Raw genomic sequence first — 16,543 nt, forward strand, 5'->3', positions numbered from 1 at the left:
ATACCATATGTTGTTCTTTCACAACCCCTTTTTTATACATCATGTTGCTTTTTCCAAAACACATTCTCCTTCCAGCAAAATCCCAATTATTCCTCAATTCCACATTATGTCCTTCATCTGTGAAATTTTTCTACACTTCAGCATAGCTTGAATTTTCTTTGCATTGTTTTTCTATAATTGTTAGTACCCAAGTCTACAATATCACTTATAACTCTTACTGTAATGAGCTTTTTCTTTCTTTTTTTAAACATCTACTTAACCATTATATTTTTGCCAGAGTAAGGTGCATGATCTACAAGAGGGCTTCAAAAATGTCATGGAAATGGGGAATTTTTCTTTTTTTTCTTTTGCAACACACTCTTCCATGAACTTTTTGAAGATCCCTTGCAGTCCTTCCAGCATTGTGACTTCAGACACAGAAAACATTCAATATGTGGTCAATGAAGAATCTCAAACTAGCCAAGATTTGTAACGGCTTGCTTTTTAAAAAAATTATATATATACATGAAAATACACAAAGGGCACACAACAGACACATACACTACAAAAACAGAGTGAAACCCTACAAACGAAAAACAATTTCTCATACAATGAACTTTCAGATATCAATTTGTTCAAAAAATTTTATTGTGAAACAATGTAACTCCTCTTGATTTTTTAAAATGGGGCATATGTTGTTTATTTTTTTCATTTCTAGTAAGATGCAATTTGTTGTTTTGTTTGCTAGTAAAAGGTTTTGTTTTCTTGCCATGTGTATCACTGGTTAATACCTCTTTAAGTTTCTCTAAATCAGACTGCACTTACTATAAATTGAATCAGAGTACAAAAATACTAAGAAAACATTAATTGAGGATATTGAACAGTAAATGAATCTAAAATGTTAATTTCTTAATTTTTCTGGTTTCAATTTTTTTAAATTTTATTTGTTATACAAGTTTCATGTTTTTCACATACACAGTTTTAGGAACATAAATGACACTTTTCCCCATACCCTTCCTCTTCCTCACTCTAACATTCCCCCTCTTAATTTTTACAAAGACCTATTTTCAGTTTACTTAATGATTGTATAGTTAACCCTACACTAAGTAAGAGAGTTTAAGAAAAAAAGAGTTCCCCTCCCCCATAAAAGGCACTGTTCCTCAAAAGAAGAGACAAGGTCTGTTAATTTCTTATTAATGTCATATTTTCAATCTTTTGCCAAAAGCAATATAATCAATGTTACTTTCACATCCGCAAAGCTAGCTTAAACAGTGCTCTGAGATGTGAAAAAGTATCCTCTTTCCCCGTTATTCCACATACTCATGCAATCTTTTATCCAACACAAATCACCTTAGCACTTTCTGCAACATTTATTTCATTATCCATTCTACTAGATCCTAAATGAAAATGCAAATACTATATTAAACAAACAGAAAGAGAATAGGATTTGAGAAAGGCTACCCTTCCAAGATCTATGCTGAAAAGTGCAAAACACTGAAAAAACAAAGAAAGCCAAACAAAAGAAGACACTGTGTCCTTGAACTGAAAGATTCAAACATATCAAGATAATCTGCTTTCTCCAAATTATTTCATAGATTTAATGTACCACAATCAAATTCATAATAGGATAAAATCTGAGAAGCATATTTAACAATGTATATATAAATATAAACAATCTAGAACAGCAAAACTATTTTAAACAAAAATAATAACAATGGAGTGTTTGCAACCAATTTCAAGAAATACTAACTATATATCTACAATAATAAAAGATAATGTGATATTGACAACAAGATGGAAATATAAGAGTTCAGAAACAGATCCACATAATTCTTCAATTAATTTCTTCAAGAAAGTTGTTAGGTAATCTAAGGTGGAAAGGACTGTTTCTTACACAAATGATTCTGTAACCAATGGATATTAAAACAAAACTGGATCTCAGGGTGGGTGCTGTGGCATAGTGGGTAAAGTCGCCGTTTGCAGTGTTCACATCCCATATGGGTGCCAATTTGAGTCCTAGCTACTCCATTTCCAATCCAGCTCCATGCTAATGTGCCTGGAAGACAAGGGGAGGATGGCCCAAGTCCTTGGGCCCCTGCACCCACTTGGGAGACCCAGAAGAAGCTCCTGGCTCCTGTCTTCAGATTGGCTTGGCTCCAGCCATTGCTGCCATTTGAGGAGTGAACCAGTAGATGGAAGACCTCCCTCCCTCCCTTCTCCCCCCCCCTCTCTCCCCCCTCCCCTCCACCTCTACCTCTACCTCTGCCTCTGCCTCTGCCTCCAACTCTGCCTTTCAAATAAATAAACAAACCTTAAGAAAAAAATGGATCTCCAGGAGAAAATAATTAAAAGGGATCATAGGCCTATATACACAAACTAACACTAGACAACTTCTAGAAGAAAGCACACACCAGAAAAAAAAATGTGAGCTTGGTTTATATTGATTATTCTTAGAGTTTCTAAAAGCACACAGTATGAAAGAAATTAAACTTTTGTATCTTAAGAAATATTGCTAAGAAAATAAAAACATAGAATTGGAGAAAATATTTGATGATGTACATCTTTTTTTTTTTTTTTTTTTTTTGACAGACAGAGTGGACAGTGAGAGAGAGAGACAAAGAGAAAGGTCTTCCTTTTGCCGTTGGTTCACCCTCCAATGGCCGCCACGGCCGGCGCGCTGCGGCCGGCGCACCGCGCTGATCCGATGGCAGGAGCCAGGAGCCAGGTGCTTTTCCTGGTCTCCCATGGGGTGCAGGGCCCAAGCACCTGGGCCATCCTCCACTGCACTCCCTGGCCACAGCAGAGAGCTGGCCTGGAAGAGGGGCAACCGGGACAGAATCCGGCGCCCCAACCGGGACTAGAACCCGGTGTGCCGGCGCCGCTAGGCGGAGGATTAGCCTAGTGAGCCGCGGCGCCGGCCTGATGATGTACATCTAATAGATGAACCTACATCTGAAATACATGACTCTTTGGATAATAAAATAATGAATCAATTTTTTTAAATGAACAGAAGATTTGAACACAAACATTATGGAAGTAGTCATGAGAACTGGCAATAAACACATGAAAAGTGTTCAACATCATAAATCCTGAGAGAAATCCAAAATTAAAATTACATGCCTCAAATTATAAAGTCTCAATATGTCCAGGATGCAGATCAACTGGGACTTTTATATACTGATGATAGGAATGCAAAATTTGGGGAAGTATTGGTATTTTCTAAACTAGAATTAATGTAGTGGTTACATGACTATTCAAAACTCATCAAATTGTACTTTCTAAATTCTGGAACTTTGGTATATGCAGTATACCTTACTAGATTTAACTTATAAATGAATTAAAAAATTACACATATGTACTTAAAACATATGTACTAAACGTATGTACTTACCGCAGCACTACATCCAGGGAAATTGAAAAAAGTATCAGGACCATGTCTTTGTGGCATCTGATTAAGAACTGACAATAGTTTTACTGCATGTCTTGGCTGAGAAAACAAAAAAAGAAAAAAAAGTCAATGTACAAATTTAGCGATAACACCCAATATACTACCCTAGCCTCTGGACTGTTTTCTAACTAAAGCGAAATTTCACCTTAAATTATTTATTAAACTGTTTAAGAGGAATACAATTTCCATTACAATTCAAATATACAGCTCTCTAGAGACATACTGTTAAACATGAAGTATTAATGGACTGATATTGAATGCTGCTCCCTCTGACCACAGCTTACCCAGATTCCACTTTCTCCTCGAAGCATGCTGAACAGAAGCTTCAACTCCTTGACAGTGATGCTGTAGCTGGCAAGAACCCCCAACATATCAACTAGAAGATCTTCAAAGGAAAATAAAGTTATTCTGAACTCTAGTCATGAGCTGCCATCTGTCAAGGTAATACACTTTTTCAAAGAGCAAAAGTTAACAATTGTCATTTATAAATACTTATATATATTTCATATCAATGAAGTTCTCATGAATAGCTATTCTAATTAATAATTTTAAGTCATCACATAATCAAAAATATTTATTTGAATTACTGAACTTTCCTCCTTAGATCTATCAATTAAGCTTTCTTAGAAGATATATAAAATAGATTTCACAAATCTCAAGAACACATACACACATATAACTGCAGTATGCAGAGAAAATGTATAGGTACAAAGATTTACCATTGCATTCTGGTTATTTTCAAGTGAAAAGATTTCAGTTGACTATACTTTCTTTCACAATTATCTACTGCTAATAAAATATTTTTGAAGTATTCCTTAGCCCATTAACAACAATTTTGAATGTTTACTCCATGTGAAATATTATTCAAACGGTTTACATATATCAATGTCACAAATCCTCATAAAAAGCCTATGAGGCAGTTATCATTATTCTCTCCTATTCAAAATCAGTAAAGTGTGATACAGACAACTTGGCCATAATGTGCACAAAAATATACCCAGCAAGTAGTAGAGTCAGAATTCAAACTGAGTGTTACCCATTATTTTATAATAGAAGTATGATAAAATGCATTCTCAGTAACATCTCTTATGATAATGTTAGTATTTACATGCATATAACAGATACACCAGCTCAACAAATAATTAGAAAAATTATACATTTAAACTCTTGTCTCTACTTTCTCTATACATCTATTAATTAATTTTTGCAAGAAATTAAATGAAAATTTATAATTCATGTTCTTAATTTCTAAACCACTACCTACCAATGATACTACACAAGTTATTATAAATCAATACATAAATGTATTCTCAAAATTTATCAGCAAAAAGCTTAAATTTTAAAATTGTTATTGATAAAAAACATATATCCACTATCACAGATTAATAAGAGATTTCTGATAATACTTATATTTGTGTATTTCAAAATAGAAATTTAATATGGCTACTCTAATCAATAAATAACTGATTCTTATCTAACATCATAGTCAGCAAGCAATCTTTAATAAAATTGTAACAGTAGAAATGACATTTTTGAGGAAGATCAGTTAATGAAACAAAAGTTTCATCATTTAAATAATAAAAGCATATGAAGATGTCAGTTCATCACAACTTAGATGGTATGTTTCTAGGAAACAATTCTAGATAAAGATCAAGCACCTTACAAACCCTAAGCTAATATGAAGCACTTTTAAACAATTAGTTGCAATGGCAACCTTCACAGAAGATTTCTTAAATTAGTATACACAAACATGCTTTTTAACTAAATTTCTATTTGCAAACATTTATCTCATCTCCTATGTACGTCACAGTTATCTGTTAAATTTGTATTTTACCACAAAATTTTTATAATCCCCTATATATTGTAAATGTAACAATCCTACAGCTCAATTTGATTTTGTTATATAACAAGTCTTTTTTCTGGACAACAAGATTTCTCAAAGGGAAAAATATTATGAAATTCTCTTATCAACTTACTATAAATGTTTAACCAACTTCTAGTGATACTTTTACATTAGTAAATGAAAAGTATTTCTTTCAACTCAATATACTACAACACAATCAGAGATCAAAACTTAATAGTGTTTTGGTGCCTACAGGTTTTTACTTAATATTTAAATTTTAATTTCTCTATTAGAACAAAAAATTTTTTGATGTCCTTTCTCTTTTCTTGTATCATTCCATCAGCAAGTTCTTTTGGGATAAAATGCTTAAAATAACAATAAATGAAAATGTTGTGTTATCAATACTATTATTACTTAGAATAAGGAAGAATATAATAAAGAAGCTTCATATGAAAAAAAATTTCAATACAAGAACTTCAGTGGAACTATCAATCTGTCCTTTATGTCCCAAAGCATATGAATTGCATACCAGTGAACTACTGTATATATGATTCTGAATCAATCTCAAAACTGTACTCTCCAAAATGGCACATTATTAAAAAAAAATGAAGGGTTTACACCCAGATATAAGGATTAAAAAATCACAGGATGCTCTATACAACATGTGCTCATAATCTTTTATACAAATAAATTCTTGTTCAACAATTCTTGAATTTACAGAAGTTGTATGATATCTTCATTTAAAAGATATTCTGTAAGTCTGAATCTCATTTTTATCAAATTAGCCATTATTCCCCAGTAGAGAACACTAAATTAAACTAAATAGAAACATTCAATCCCATCAAGGTGACATGTACCAATGCCATCTCACTAGTCCCAGTGATCAATTTCTGTTCACAATTGATCATAATGATAGGACTAAGAACCAAAGGGATCACATAAACAAGAATAGTGTCTGCAAATACTAGCTGATAGAATCAAAAAGGGAGAGAAAGATCCAACATGGGAAGTGAGATACACAGCAGACCCATAGAATGGCAGATGTCCTAAACAGCACTCTGGCCTCAGAATCAGCCCTTAAGGCATGCGGATCCAGCTGAAATGCCCATGAGAGTATTTCAGGCATGGAAAGCCAAGACACTCTGGCAAAAAAAAAAAAAAAAAAAACACAACAACAACAACAACAACAAACCTAAATGAAAGATCTCTGCAAGTGAGATCCCAGAGATCCCAGTGGAAAGAACGGGTCATCAAAGAAGGAGGTACCTTTCTCTGAAGGGAGGAGAGAACTTCCACTTTGACCATGGCCTTGTCTAAATATGATCAGAATCAGTGAACTCAGGGGGCTTCCATAGCCTTGGCAGCTCATGACAAGAGCCTAGGGTGATTACCGATGCCATAAACAAGAGTGTCAATTTGTTAAGTCAACAACAGGAGTCACTGTGCACTTATTCCTCATGTAGGATCTTTGTCCTTAGTGTGCTGTACATTGAGATTTAATGCTATAACTAGTACTCAAACAGTATTTTTCACTTTATGTTTCTGTGTGGGAGCAAACTGTTGAAATCTTTACTTAATATATGCTAAACTGATCTTCTGTATATAAGGATAATTGAAAATGAATCTTGATGTGAATGGAAGGGGGGAGGGAGAGGGAAAGGGGATGGTCTTGGGTGGGAGGGAAGTTATGGGGGGGGGGGAAGCCATTGTAATCCATAAGCTGTACTTTGGAAATTTATATTCATTAAATAAAAGTTAAAAAAAAAAGAAAAAAAAGAAACATAACACCTTGAAAACAATTAGAAATATTAATATATTCTCTGAGAATAAAATTACTGGAAAATCAATAAAATTAACAACATATTCTTTAGCCAATTGTTCATTTCATTCTGTTTTCTTTACCGTTTTCTTCCATAAATCTTAGTTAATTAAATATGTAAGTCAAAGTTTTAAGAAGTATTCTTTGGTATCTGAACTACTTTTAAGGATAAGATATGATATTGTAAAGAATTGTTAGCATGTTTTTATTTATGAATACATTTTTATATCAGAATATACATAACGCTGAAGATCCAAGGCCTCCATAATCAAGATTTCAAATTCTAAACTTATTTTCAAAAAATAATTGTGGTTATGGAATCATCATTCAAGATATCTTGTGAAGTATATCTAACCACACAGGGAATGAATTTGCAAGGAGCAATCAAAGATTTCAAAGCTATTGTTTCAAATAACTCCTAACAAGCATAAAAAATAAGTATCTGTATCTTGAAATATTGGGCAAATTTTATGTTCTATTCCATAGTATTCACATTTAATACAAAAATTTTCCCAAGAACTATCAAAGTACAATGGACATTTCCAAAAGATATAACTTGCTTATATTAAGGTTTTGAGTACCTCCTGTCATAGTTACATATATGCCAGATTGAAGAGCATGAAGTGGGATAATTTTGTACAGGGCTCATTCTATAAAAGTATAACATGTATATTACATAAAATATACTATTCATTTTTTGTTTTGTAGTTCTACTCTATTGAACTGATATTTTTTAAAAACTTTAGAAAAGCAAAATTAGTAATTATGTTCATCTAATACAAAAAGTTTGTCTTCTTCCATATTTTAGGTTTTCTATTAATAAAAAGGCAAAAATTCCATACATTTCCATTTGTCTATTTTAAATTACAATAGTTGTAACAAGTATAAATTCTATGGAGAGCATATAGAAGATACACGAAATTTTTAAACATTTAAATTATACTTTCCTGTCAACCCCATACCTGCTATCATGTCATCTACAGCACTCATTTTCAGCAATACTTGTTCAATTAGCCCAACTTCTGTGCTAGTCTGTAAATTTCGAACACTTTTTCGTAGAATCGCTGTAAACATGCTCCATATTTCTGCTTGACATGTTACATCACAGTGCTCCAAAAGTTCGGTCATGCATGTTATACTCTCAGCATCTTGGATAATAAAATTCATCTCCAAGTCAAATTCTCCACCAACCAGCTGAAAGTAAAGGGGAAAGAAACAATAACTAGTGATGATATAGGACTTTATTTATAAAAATAAAATAACAAAAGTTCAACTAACAAAAAAAATCATAGCAACTTTTTAAAAAAAAATCTCCAGTCTTTTGGTGTCAAACTAATTTTGATCCAAAGTTTAAGAGCTACAGACAATAAGAATTGAATGTAGAAAAAAAAATTTCTTTTCACAAAGATAGAAAATGGCAATATCAAAATCTAGGGAAACAGAAGAAACTGTAACATATGATTACTGGGTAGGATTCAGTACATATCAACCCTCTCCCATTTGTCAAAATACAGGATTTGGCCTTTAAAAGTGATAATCAGTGATAAAGATATAGAATTAAACTAGAATAAACTTGAAGACATGAAATTCTACTATTTTTATATATTTCTAGACATACAGATAAAAGACAGAGGTGTCACATAAAGAATAGTTGGGTCTAATCTCCATAGAAGATGAAGGAATACAAAACATCAACCAATAAAACATAAGTGTTAAACTGATGAATGAATGAATGTTAAAAAATTTAATCAGATCACATTATAATTATTATATTCAGTTAACATCACCATTCTTAGAAGAATGCTATCAAACTGGATATCTCTTCATCCAATGTAAGATTTAGGAATAAACTAAACATACACAAAACAACAAATTTGAAGACATTCATTCTTTTGATTATTCAACATGTTTTTGTTTATTAATGTTTAGAACTTATTGTACTAGAAACTAGAAAACATCCATGAACAAGCAAAAGTCCATTAACTAACAGTGCTAAGTTCTAGGAATAAAGATTTACATGTGTGTGTATATGTACATCCACCCTTATTCCAAAAATGCTGAAGCTAGCTTGCAAGCTGTATAAAACATAGGACATAAAATTTGTAGTTAAGAAACAGGAAGATATGGAAAAGCAAGATTAGAAACAGATGGGAAGTAGAATAAAGACCAGAAAGTAGAATTGATTTCCCATCACAGATGACTTCATAATATGATGACCTCATGGTATGTTGAGTCAGATTAATAAAAATAGTATCATTTGACCTTACATGGCATTTACTACTACTCAAAGTGCTTTACTCTGTTAGCAAGCTACTATTATCATATTATTGATGACGCATCATAGACACAGAACATTTAAGTACCTTGAAAAAGATAAAAAACAGGTGGACCTCTCTGGATCCAACTTCAAGCTGGTCTTAAAGTCCATACAGCAAGAAAACTTCATTTTAAAAGATTTTTAGAAAAACATTTGTCACAAACTTTGAAATTTGGAAATACTATATAAATCTGTAGTAGGTTGAAAATTCAATTTTATAAGCAATTAGCCTTTCTTCTAAACTTTTACCTTTGAACAGTTTATATCTCTGGATAAAGGGCCCTTTCACTTCGGTGTGTCAAATCACCCCAACTCCTTCTATGATTTCTGGTTTATTAGTGAAAATACCTATAACAGTGGTTAAGTCTGCTTCTGGCCGGTGCCACAGCTCAATAGGCTAATCCTCTGCCTGTGGCGCCGGCACCCTGGTTTTTAGTCCTGGTCGGGGCACCGGATTCTGTCCCGGTTGCCCCTCTTCCAGGCCAGCTCTCTGCTGTGACACCGGAGTGCAGTGGAGGATGGCCCAGGTGCTTGGGCCCTGCACCTGCATGGAAGACCAGGAGAAGCACCTGGCTCCTGGCTTCGGATCAGTGCGGTACCTTTGGAGGATGAACCAATGGAAAAGGAAGACCTTTCTGTCTCTCTCTCTCTCTCACTGTCTAACTCTGCCTGTCAAAAAAAAAAAAATCAATTATGCAGACACTGTGCTAACAGAAGCAGATACTAAAAGTTATGCTTATCTGTAAAGCATGTGTGTATACTAAAATGTGAGAGCACTTTAGACTAATGTCCTCATCTGGCTATAATTGCTTTAGCAGAATCTGATATAACCAAGTACCATGCTGATATGTGTAACAGAGATGGACTCAGTGAAAAGAAAAAAAAAATGTCTGTTAACAAAATCTGCAATTTTAATAATCAGCTCTGTTATGTGAAGCCTAATATTCCATCTTTCACAGTAAAAAATATAATGCCTTCTCTATCATTATTTACAAAAGAGTACAATTAGAACTGGCATTGTGACATTATGGGGTTAAGCCAACACCTGTGATGACAGCATCCCACATGGGTACTGGTTGGAGACCAGCTGCTCCACTTCCCAGCAGCTCCCTGATGACGCGCCTAGGAAAACACTGGAAGATGGCCCAAGTGCTCGGGCCCCTGCACACATATAGGAGACCAAGAAGGAGCTCTGGCTCCTACTTTTGGCTGGCACAGCCCGGCTGTTGCAGCCTGCTGGGGAGAAAACCAGCAGATGGAAGAGCTCTCCTCTCTCTCTCCTTCATTCTCTCTTTGTAACTGTATTTTAAATACATAAATATAATATAAAAAAAGAAAGAATACAACTAAGGCTCATTGACAGAAACAGTAAAATTTTTTATTGTAAATATTTTCAATGTGTCTACATTTTCTACAAGTTTGATCTTACTAATCTTTATTATTACTTTAAAAAAAAAAGATTTCATTTATTTATTTATTTATTTAAGAGGCAGAGCTGCACACATAGAGACAGAAGGGTCTTCCATCACTCCCCAAATGCTTGTAACAGCTGGAGCTAGGCCAATACAAAGCCAGGAACCAGCAGACTCTTCTGAGTATCCCATGTGGGTGCCGGAGCCCAAGCACCTGGGTCATCCTCTTCTGCTTTCCCAGCCATAGCGGACAGCCGGATCGGAAGAGGAGCAGCCAGGACACAAACTGGCACCCATATGGGATGATGGCGTCACAAGTGGAGGCTCAGCCTACTAGGTCCTTTATTACTAATTTTAATATATCCATGTAAGAGGCTTACTGCTATATAAAACTGTCATGACAAGATAAATAAGAGTTTCCCCTACTTGTAACAAGTGATTCAATATGTGGGAATAACTAAACATAACAGAAAAAAAATAAAAAGTTGACTTTTATTCTTTGAACAATTACCTGTAAAGAATCATATATAGAAAAGGCATCAGAGAAGGAAACTGAAAATAAATAAGACTGAACAACATGTCATGCACAGAAATAACAAAGTGACATCCATAATTCTAATTTAGAATGGAAAATGCACTTTGTTATGAAGACAGAGGTGTAGAATTAGGAAGCAATAGAGATGAAATTATTAATGTAGTTCTATGACAGATAAAATGTGGAAAGACAATGATTTCTAAAAGAAATGAAATGCCTGAAGAAAGTAAATTATAATGAAAAAGCCAATTTGTTAAAAGATATTTCAGCAAGCAAGCAGCAGATTTTAAAGGCTAAATTAAAGCAGAATTAGCAAAAAAAAAAAAAACCTGAAAACTCATGGAAAACATTTTGGAAAGCAAGAAAGTGACACAGCAATGTCAAAAAAGCTAAATCTTAAATAAGGCTCAATACCAAAAGTTATCTTGATTATACCAAACTTTGCAATCTTGAAAGTGTTCATAAATTGCACTTTTTCATCTTGAGTAAAGAACACCAGTGTGGACTACCCTTGCAGTGGTAATATCCTTCAGAATTTTTAGGAAAAAACGTAGAGGGAAAGAACACTCAACTATGCAAATAGAATGTTACGGCAGAACATTCAGAAATCACAACTGACTTATCAACCATTTTTATATCATAGTAGAGTGATTCAAATATTGAATATAATTTTTTAGACTAAGATTCTAAACCAATGGGAACCACGTTAACACTGGTATAACCAAAATGCTTTTGATATTTAGCTTTGTTTTAGATTTCGCATTTTCAACTTTGTTGCATCACTTCTGCTTTTCAAAACAGAATGAAAAATTCCCTTTGTCCTACCCAACTCAAAGCTTCTCCAGAACTGGGATACTATTGATGAAAGCATTTAAAAAATACAGAATTGGCTTCAGCAGTCTAGGGCAAGAGACAGTACTTGGATAAGCAATGAATATTCTTGGATTCCTGGGAAGGAAGAAGTAGAGAAAGATACTAAGTAAAAGTCCTTTAAAAGTTCCCATGTATACAAGACAACTGAGAAAGCACAAGTCAGTTTTCATTTAATAAGGCCCTAAGCTTTCATCTCTAGTTGGCCTTAGGCTCTGTATAAGTAGGAATTAAAGGCTAAGGCAGAGTTGCAAACCGCCTAAATACTAAAGGTGTGCCCCAACACACAGTCCATCTGCAAAAACCTGGGAGTATGTTTTAAAGTTTTATTGTCTTCATTTTTTGGGTCCAGGCATTAAGGTAATTGTCAAACATCACTACACACCAAAATAAAAGAACACACACTTGAATGGTTGTATATAATACAGAATAAAGATCTTACAAAAAATAGTTAAGAAACAACAATAATGCACAACAAATACCAGTGAAGAAGGAAGGAGATCTGATTTCTAGAGAATCTATACCATAACACTTAAAAATACAGTTTCAAACAACAACAACAACAACAAAACTAGAAGACATGAAAATAAACATGGCCAAAATACAGAAGAAAGGAAAGTTAATAACTATGGGTTCCATATGGAAGCCTAGGCACCCCTTAGACTTACTGGACACAAAATTTATTTATTTATTTATTAAAGATTTATTCGTTTATTTGAAAGTCAGAGTTACACAGAGAGAAGGACAGGCAGAGAGGTCTTCCATCTGCTGGTTCACTCCCCAGTTAGCCAAAACGGCTGCTACCATGCTGATCCAAAGCCAGAAGCCAGGAGCTTTCTTCTGGTTCTCCTGTGAGGGTACAGGGGCCCAAGTACTGGGGCCATTTCCTACTGCTTTCCCAGACCATAGCAGAGAGCTGGATTGGAAGTGGAGCAGCCAGGTCTTGAACCGGCACCCATATGGGATGCCAGTACTGCAGGCAGCTTTACCCACTACACCACAGCGCTGGCCCCTGTATAGCAAATTTACATCAACCATCTTAAATAGAGCTAAGACTGAAAGAAATCGTGAAAACAATGAAAGGAAACCAAGAGCACAACAGTGTAATATATAAAGAATATCAATAAAAATAAATTATTATAAAAATGAATTAAATAGAAGTTCTGGAGCTGAACAATACAATCACTGCAATGAAAATATATAGGTCAAACAGCACATTTGTAGGCAGGAAAAGAAAGCTATATTTTGCTACCTTTCTTTTGTGTTATATTATATATATATATATATATTCTAAATCTGTTATATTTAAAAAATATGTTTTTAATGCTGTCAGAGTAAAGAACAAACACAATTTGTAAGTAACCCAATATCAGAAAAGCTCATAGAAGAAAAATCAACTGGCTTCTATCTGTCCTCTCCCCAGGAGCCAGGTGCTTCCTCCTGGTCTCCCATGCGGGTGCAGGCCCCAAGCACCTAGGCCACAGCAGAGAACTGGACTGGAAGAGGAACAACCGGGACAGAATCCAGCGCCCCATCCGGGACTAGAACTGGGGTGCCGGCGCCGCAGTCGGAGGATTAGCCAAGTGAGCTGCGGCGCTGGCCTACTTATAATCATTTTAATAACACATTCCACACAGAATGCTATTCAGGCCTAAAAAGGAATTTAGTTCTGATACATGCTTCAAGAGAATTAGTTTTGAAATCTTGATTAATTGTGAAAACAATGTTAAATGAAATAATCCAGAACAGTGTGATAAATATTATATGCTTCTACTTACATGAAATCTCTAAACAAGCAAGTTCATTAAGCTAGAAATTATATCAGAGGTTACTGGGAATAAAGATAGAGGGTACAGATGGGAAAGTACTGCTTAATGGATACAGAGGTTCTGTTCAAGGTCATAAAAATACAGAAACAGAGCTGTTAGGGGAACCCTAAGAAGGCTAAGTAGAGAAAAGATGTACTGCTTTCGACAACAGGAAAATAGCAGCAAAAAAAGAAAAAAATGGAGAAGGTGTATTATCAGGGGAGAGCTGGAAAGAAATTTGCAGTGGAAATTCTACAGAAGGAAGAAGGATGCAGAGGATCAGCGTGGAAGGTGCGGATGCAATGCAACAAGTGTGCACACCACACATGACCCCCACAGCAAAGAGCTGGAGGATATACCAGCTTTGGAGAGTGAGGTGAGAGCAGCCTGCAGTGGCCTGTGCCACTGGTGATATTGCCAGAGAGAGAGCCTTGCAGACAACAGTGTCTTTAAGTCCAGCCTGAAGCCCTAATGAGGGCAGGTACCCATTTAACTCCACTAAAGAAAAGCAATTTTTTGGGTGGGGTTGTTAGTTGGGCCAATAATGCAATAATGCATTAATCTTGTTTACTTAAAAGAAAACTCTTCATTTCTCTAATCTTTCATATCATTTTTTATTGTTTCCATTTTATTTCTTCTTTATGTTTAATTATTTCTTTCTTCCTACCAATTTTCTATCTGGCTTGTTGTAATTAGGTCCTTGAGATACACTGATAGGTAATTTATCTGATGCCTTTCAAATTTTTTTTTTTTTTTATTTGAGAGGAAGAGAGACAAAGACAAAGAGAAGACAAACAGAGAAAGGTCTTCCATCTGCTGGTTCACTTCCCAAATGGCCTCAATGGATGGAGCTCAGCCGATCCAAAGCCAGGAGCCAGGAGCTTCTTCTGGATCTCCCACGCGGGTGCAAGGGCACAAGCACTTGGGCCATCTTCTACTGCTTTCCCAAGCCATAGCAGTCAGCTAGATCAGAAGAGAACAGCCAGGACTCAAAGCAGCACACATATGGGATGCCGGTGCTGCAGATGTAAGCTTAGTCTACTGCTCCACAAACCCTGGCTCCCAAATTCTTAATGTAGGTACTAACTGCTATAAAAGTCTCTCTTAACACTGCTTTTGCTGTATCCCTTAAGTTTTGATATGATGTATTATAAACTTCATTCATTTCCAGAAATTTCTTAAATTCCCTTTTGATTTCTTCTATGACCTGTGGTTCATTCAGGAGTGTGTTGTTCAGTCTCCATATATTTGTGTAATTTTTAGAGTTTCTTAAGTTGTTAATTTCTAGCTTCATTCCACTGGGATCAGAAAAGATACATGGTATTTCTTTTTTTGATTTGCTGAAACTTGCCTTATGGACTTAAATATGGTCTGTCCTAGATAAAGTTTCATGCACTGATGAAAAGAATGTGTATTCTGCTTTTGTGGGATGAAAGGTTCTGTAGATATGTTAGGTTCATTTGGTCTATAGTGTAGATTAGTTCTGTTGTTTCTTTGTTGATTTTCTGTCTGCTGGATCTGTCCACTGATGAAAGTTGGGTGTTGAAGTCACCATTACTATTATATTGGAGTCTATGTCTCACGTTAGATCCATTAACTTTTTTTTAAAAAGCCAGGCGCTCTGCCATTGGATGCATATACATTTATTATAGTCACATTATAGCTCCCTCTTGAATTGATTCCTTAGTCATTTCATAGTACCCTTATCTCTTCTAACAGTTTTGTGTCAAATTCTACTTTGTTTGATATTAAAATAGCTACATCTGCAAGTTTTTCCTTTCCATTAGCATAGAATATCTTTTTCCATCCTTTCACATTCAGTCTCTGGGTATCTTGGATAGTGAGGTATGTTTCCTGTAGGCAGCAAATAGAAGGGTCTTTATTTTTAATCCACTCAAGCTAGACTGTATCTTTTAATTGGAAAGTTTAAGCCATTCACATTCAAGGTTACTACTGGTAAGTATTGTTTTGGCCCTTCCATTTTCCCATAAATATTCCTATTATTTGCTGTGGATTTCCTTTCTACTTTTACTGGGAGACTTTCTGCCTTCACCTTCTTTCATGATGAGTACATTTATGTGTTTCTGTTTGTGGCACATCCTTAAGCATCATTTATAATGCTGGATGAGTGGTGACAAATTCTTTCAATTTCTATTTGTTATGGAAGGTCTTTATTTCAACTTCATTTAAAAATGAGAGCTTTAGGCCAGTGCTGCGGCTCAATAGGCTAATCCTCCGCCTGCGGTGCCGGCACACCAGGTTCTAGTCCCAGTCAGGGCACCGGATTCTGTCCTGGTTGCCCCTCTTCCAGGCCAGCTCTCTGCTGTGGCCAGGGAGTGCAGTGGAGGATGGCCCAAGTTCTTGGGCCCTGCACCTGCATGGGAGACCAGGAGAAGCACCTGGCTCCTGGCTTTGGATCAGCGCAGTGCACCAGCCGCGGCGGCCATTGGAGGGTGAGCCGACGTCAAAGGAAAACCTTTTTCTGTCTCTCTCTCTCTCACTGTCCACTCTG

At 35.3% G+C, this 16,543-nt stretch overlaps 1 protein-coding gene across 10 annotated transcripts in view; it reads right to left on the reverse strand.

The window, feature by feature from the left end:
* Window positions 1-16,543, reverse strand: part of NBEA (neurobeachin) — a 726,466-nt gene that overhangs the window by 629,858 nt on the left and 80,065 nt on the right. For 9 of the 10 annotated variants that reach the window (XM_070049020.1, XM_070049018.1, XM_051831739.2 and 6 more), the window contains exons 2-4: window positions 8,052-8,283; window positions 3,712-3,812; window positions 3,371-3,466 (exon numbers count right to left, since the gene is read on the reverse strand). In XM_070049020.1, coding sequence (XP_069905121.1) covers window positions 3,371-3,466; window positions 3,712-3,812; window positions 8,052-8,283 — 429 coding nt within the window. Of the gene's footprint in view, window positions 1-3,370; window positions 3,467-3,711; window positions 3,813-8,051; window positions 8,284-16,543 lie in introns of those variants that run through there. The other variant, XM_070049023.1, reaches the window with a different exon arrangement.

This window comes from Oryctolagus cuniculus, chromosome 9 (genome assembly GCF_964237555.1).
Source record: "Oryctolagus cuniculus chromosome 9, mOryCun1.1, whole genome shotgun sequence".
Taxonomy (NCBI): Eukaryota; Metazoa; Chordata; class Mammalia; order Lagomorpha; family Leporidae; genus Oryctolagus; species Oryctolagus cuniculus.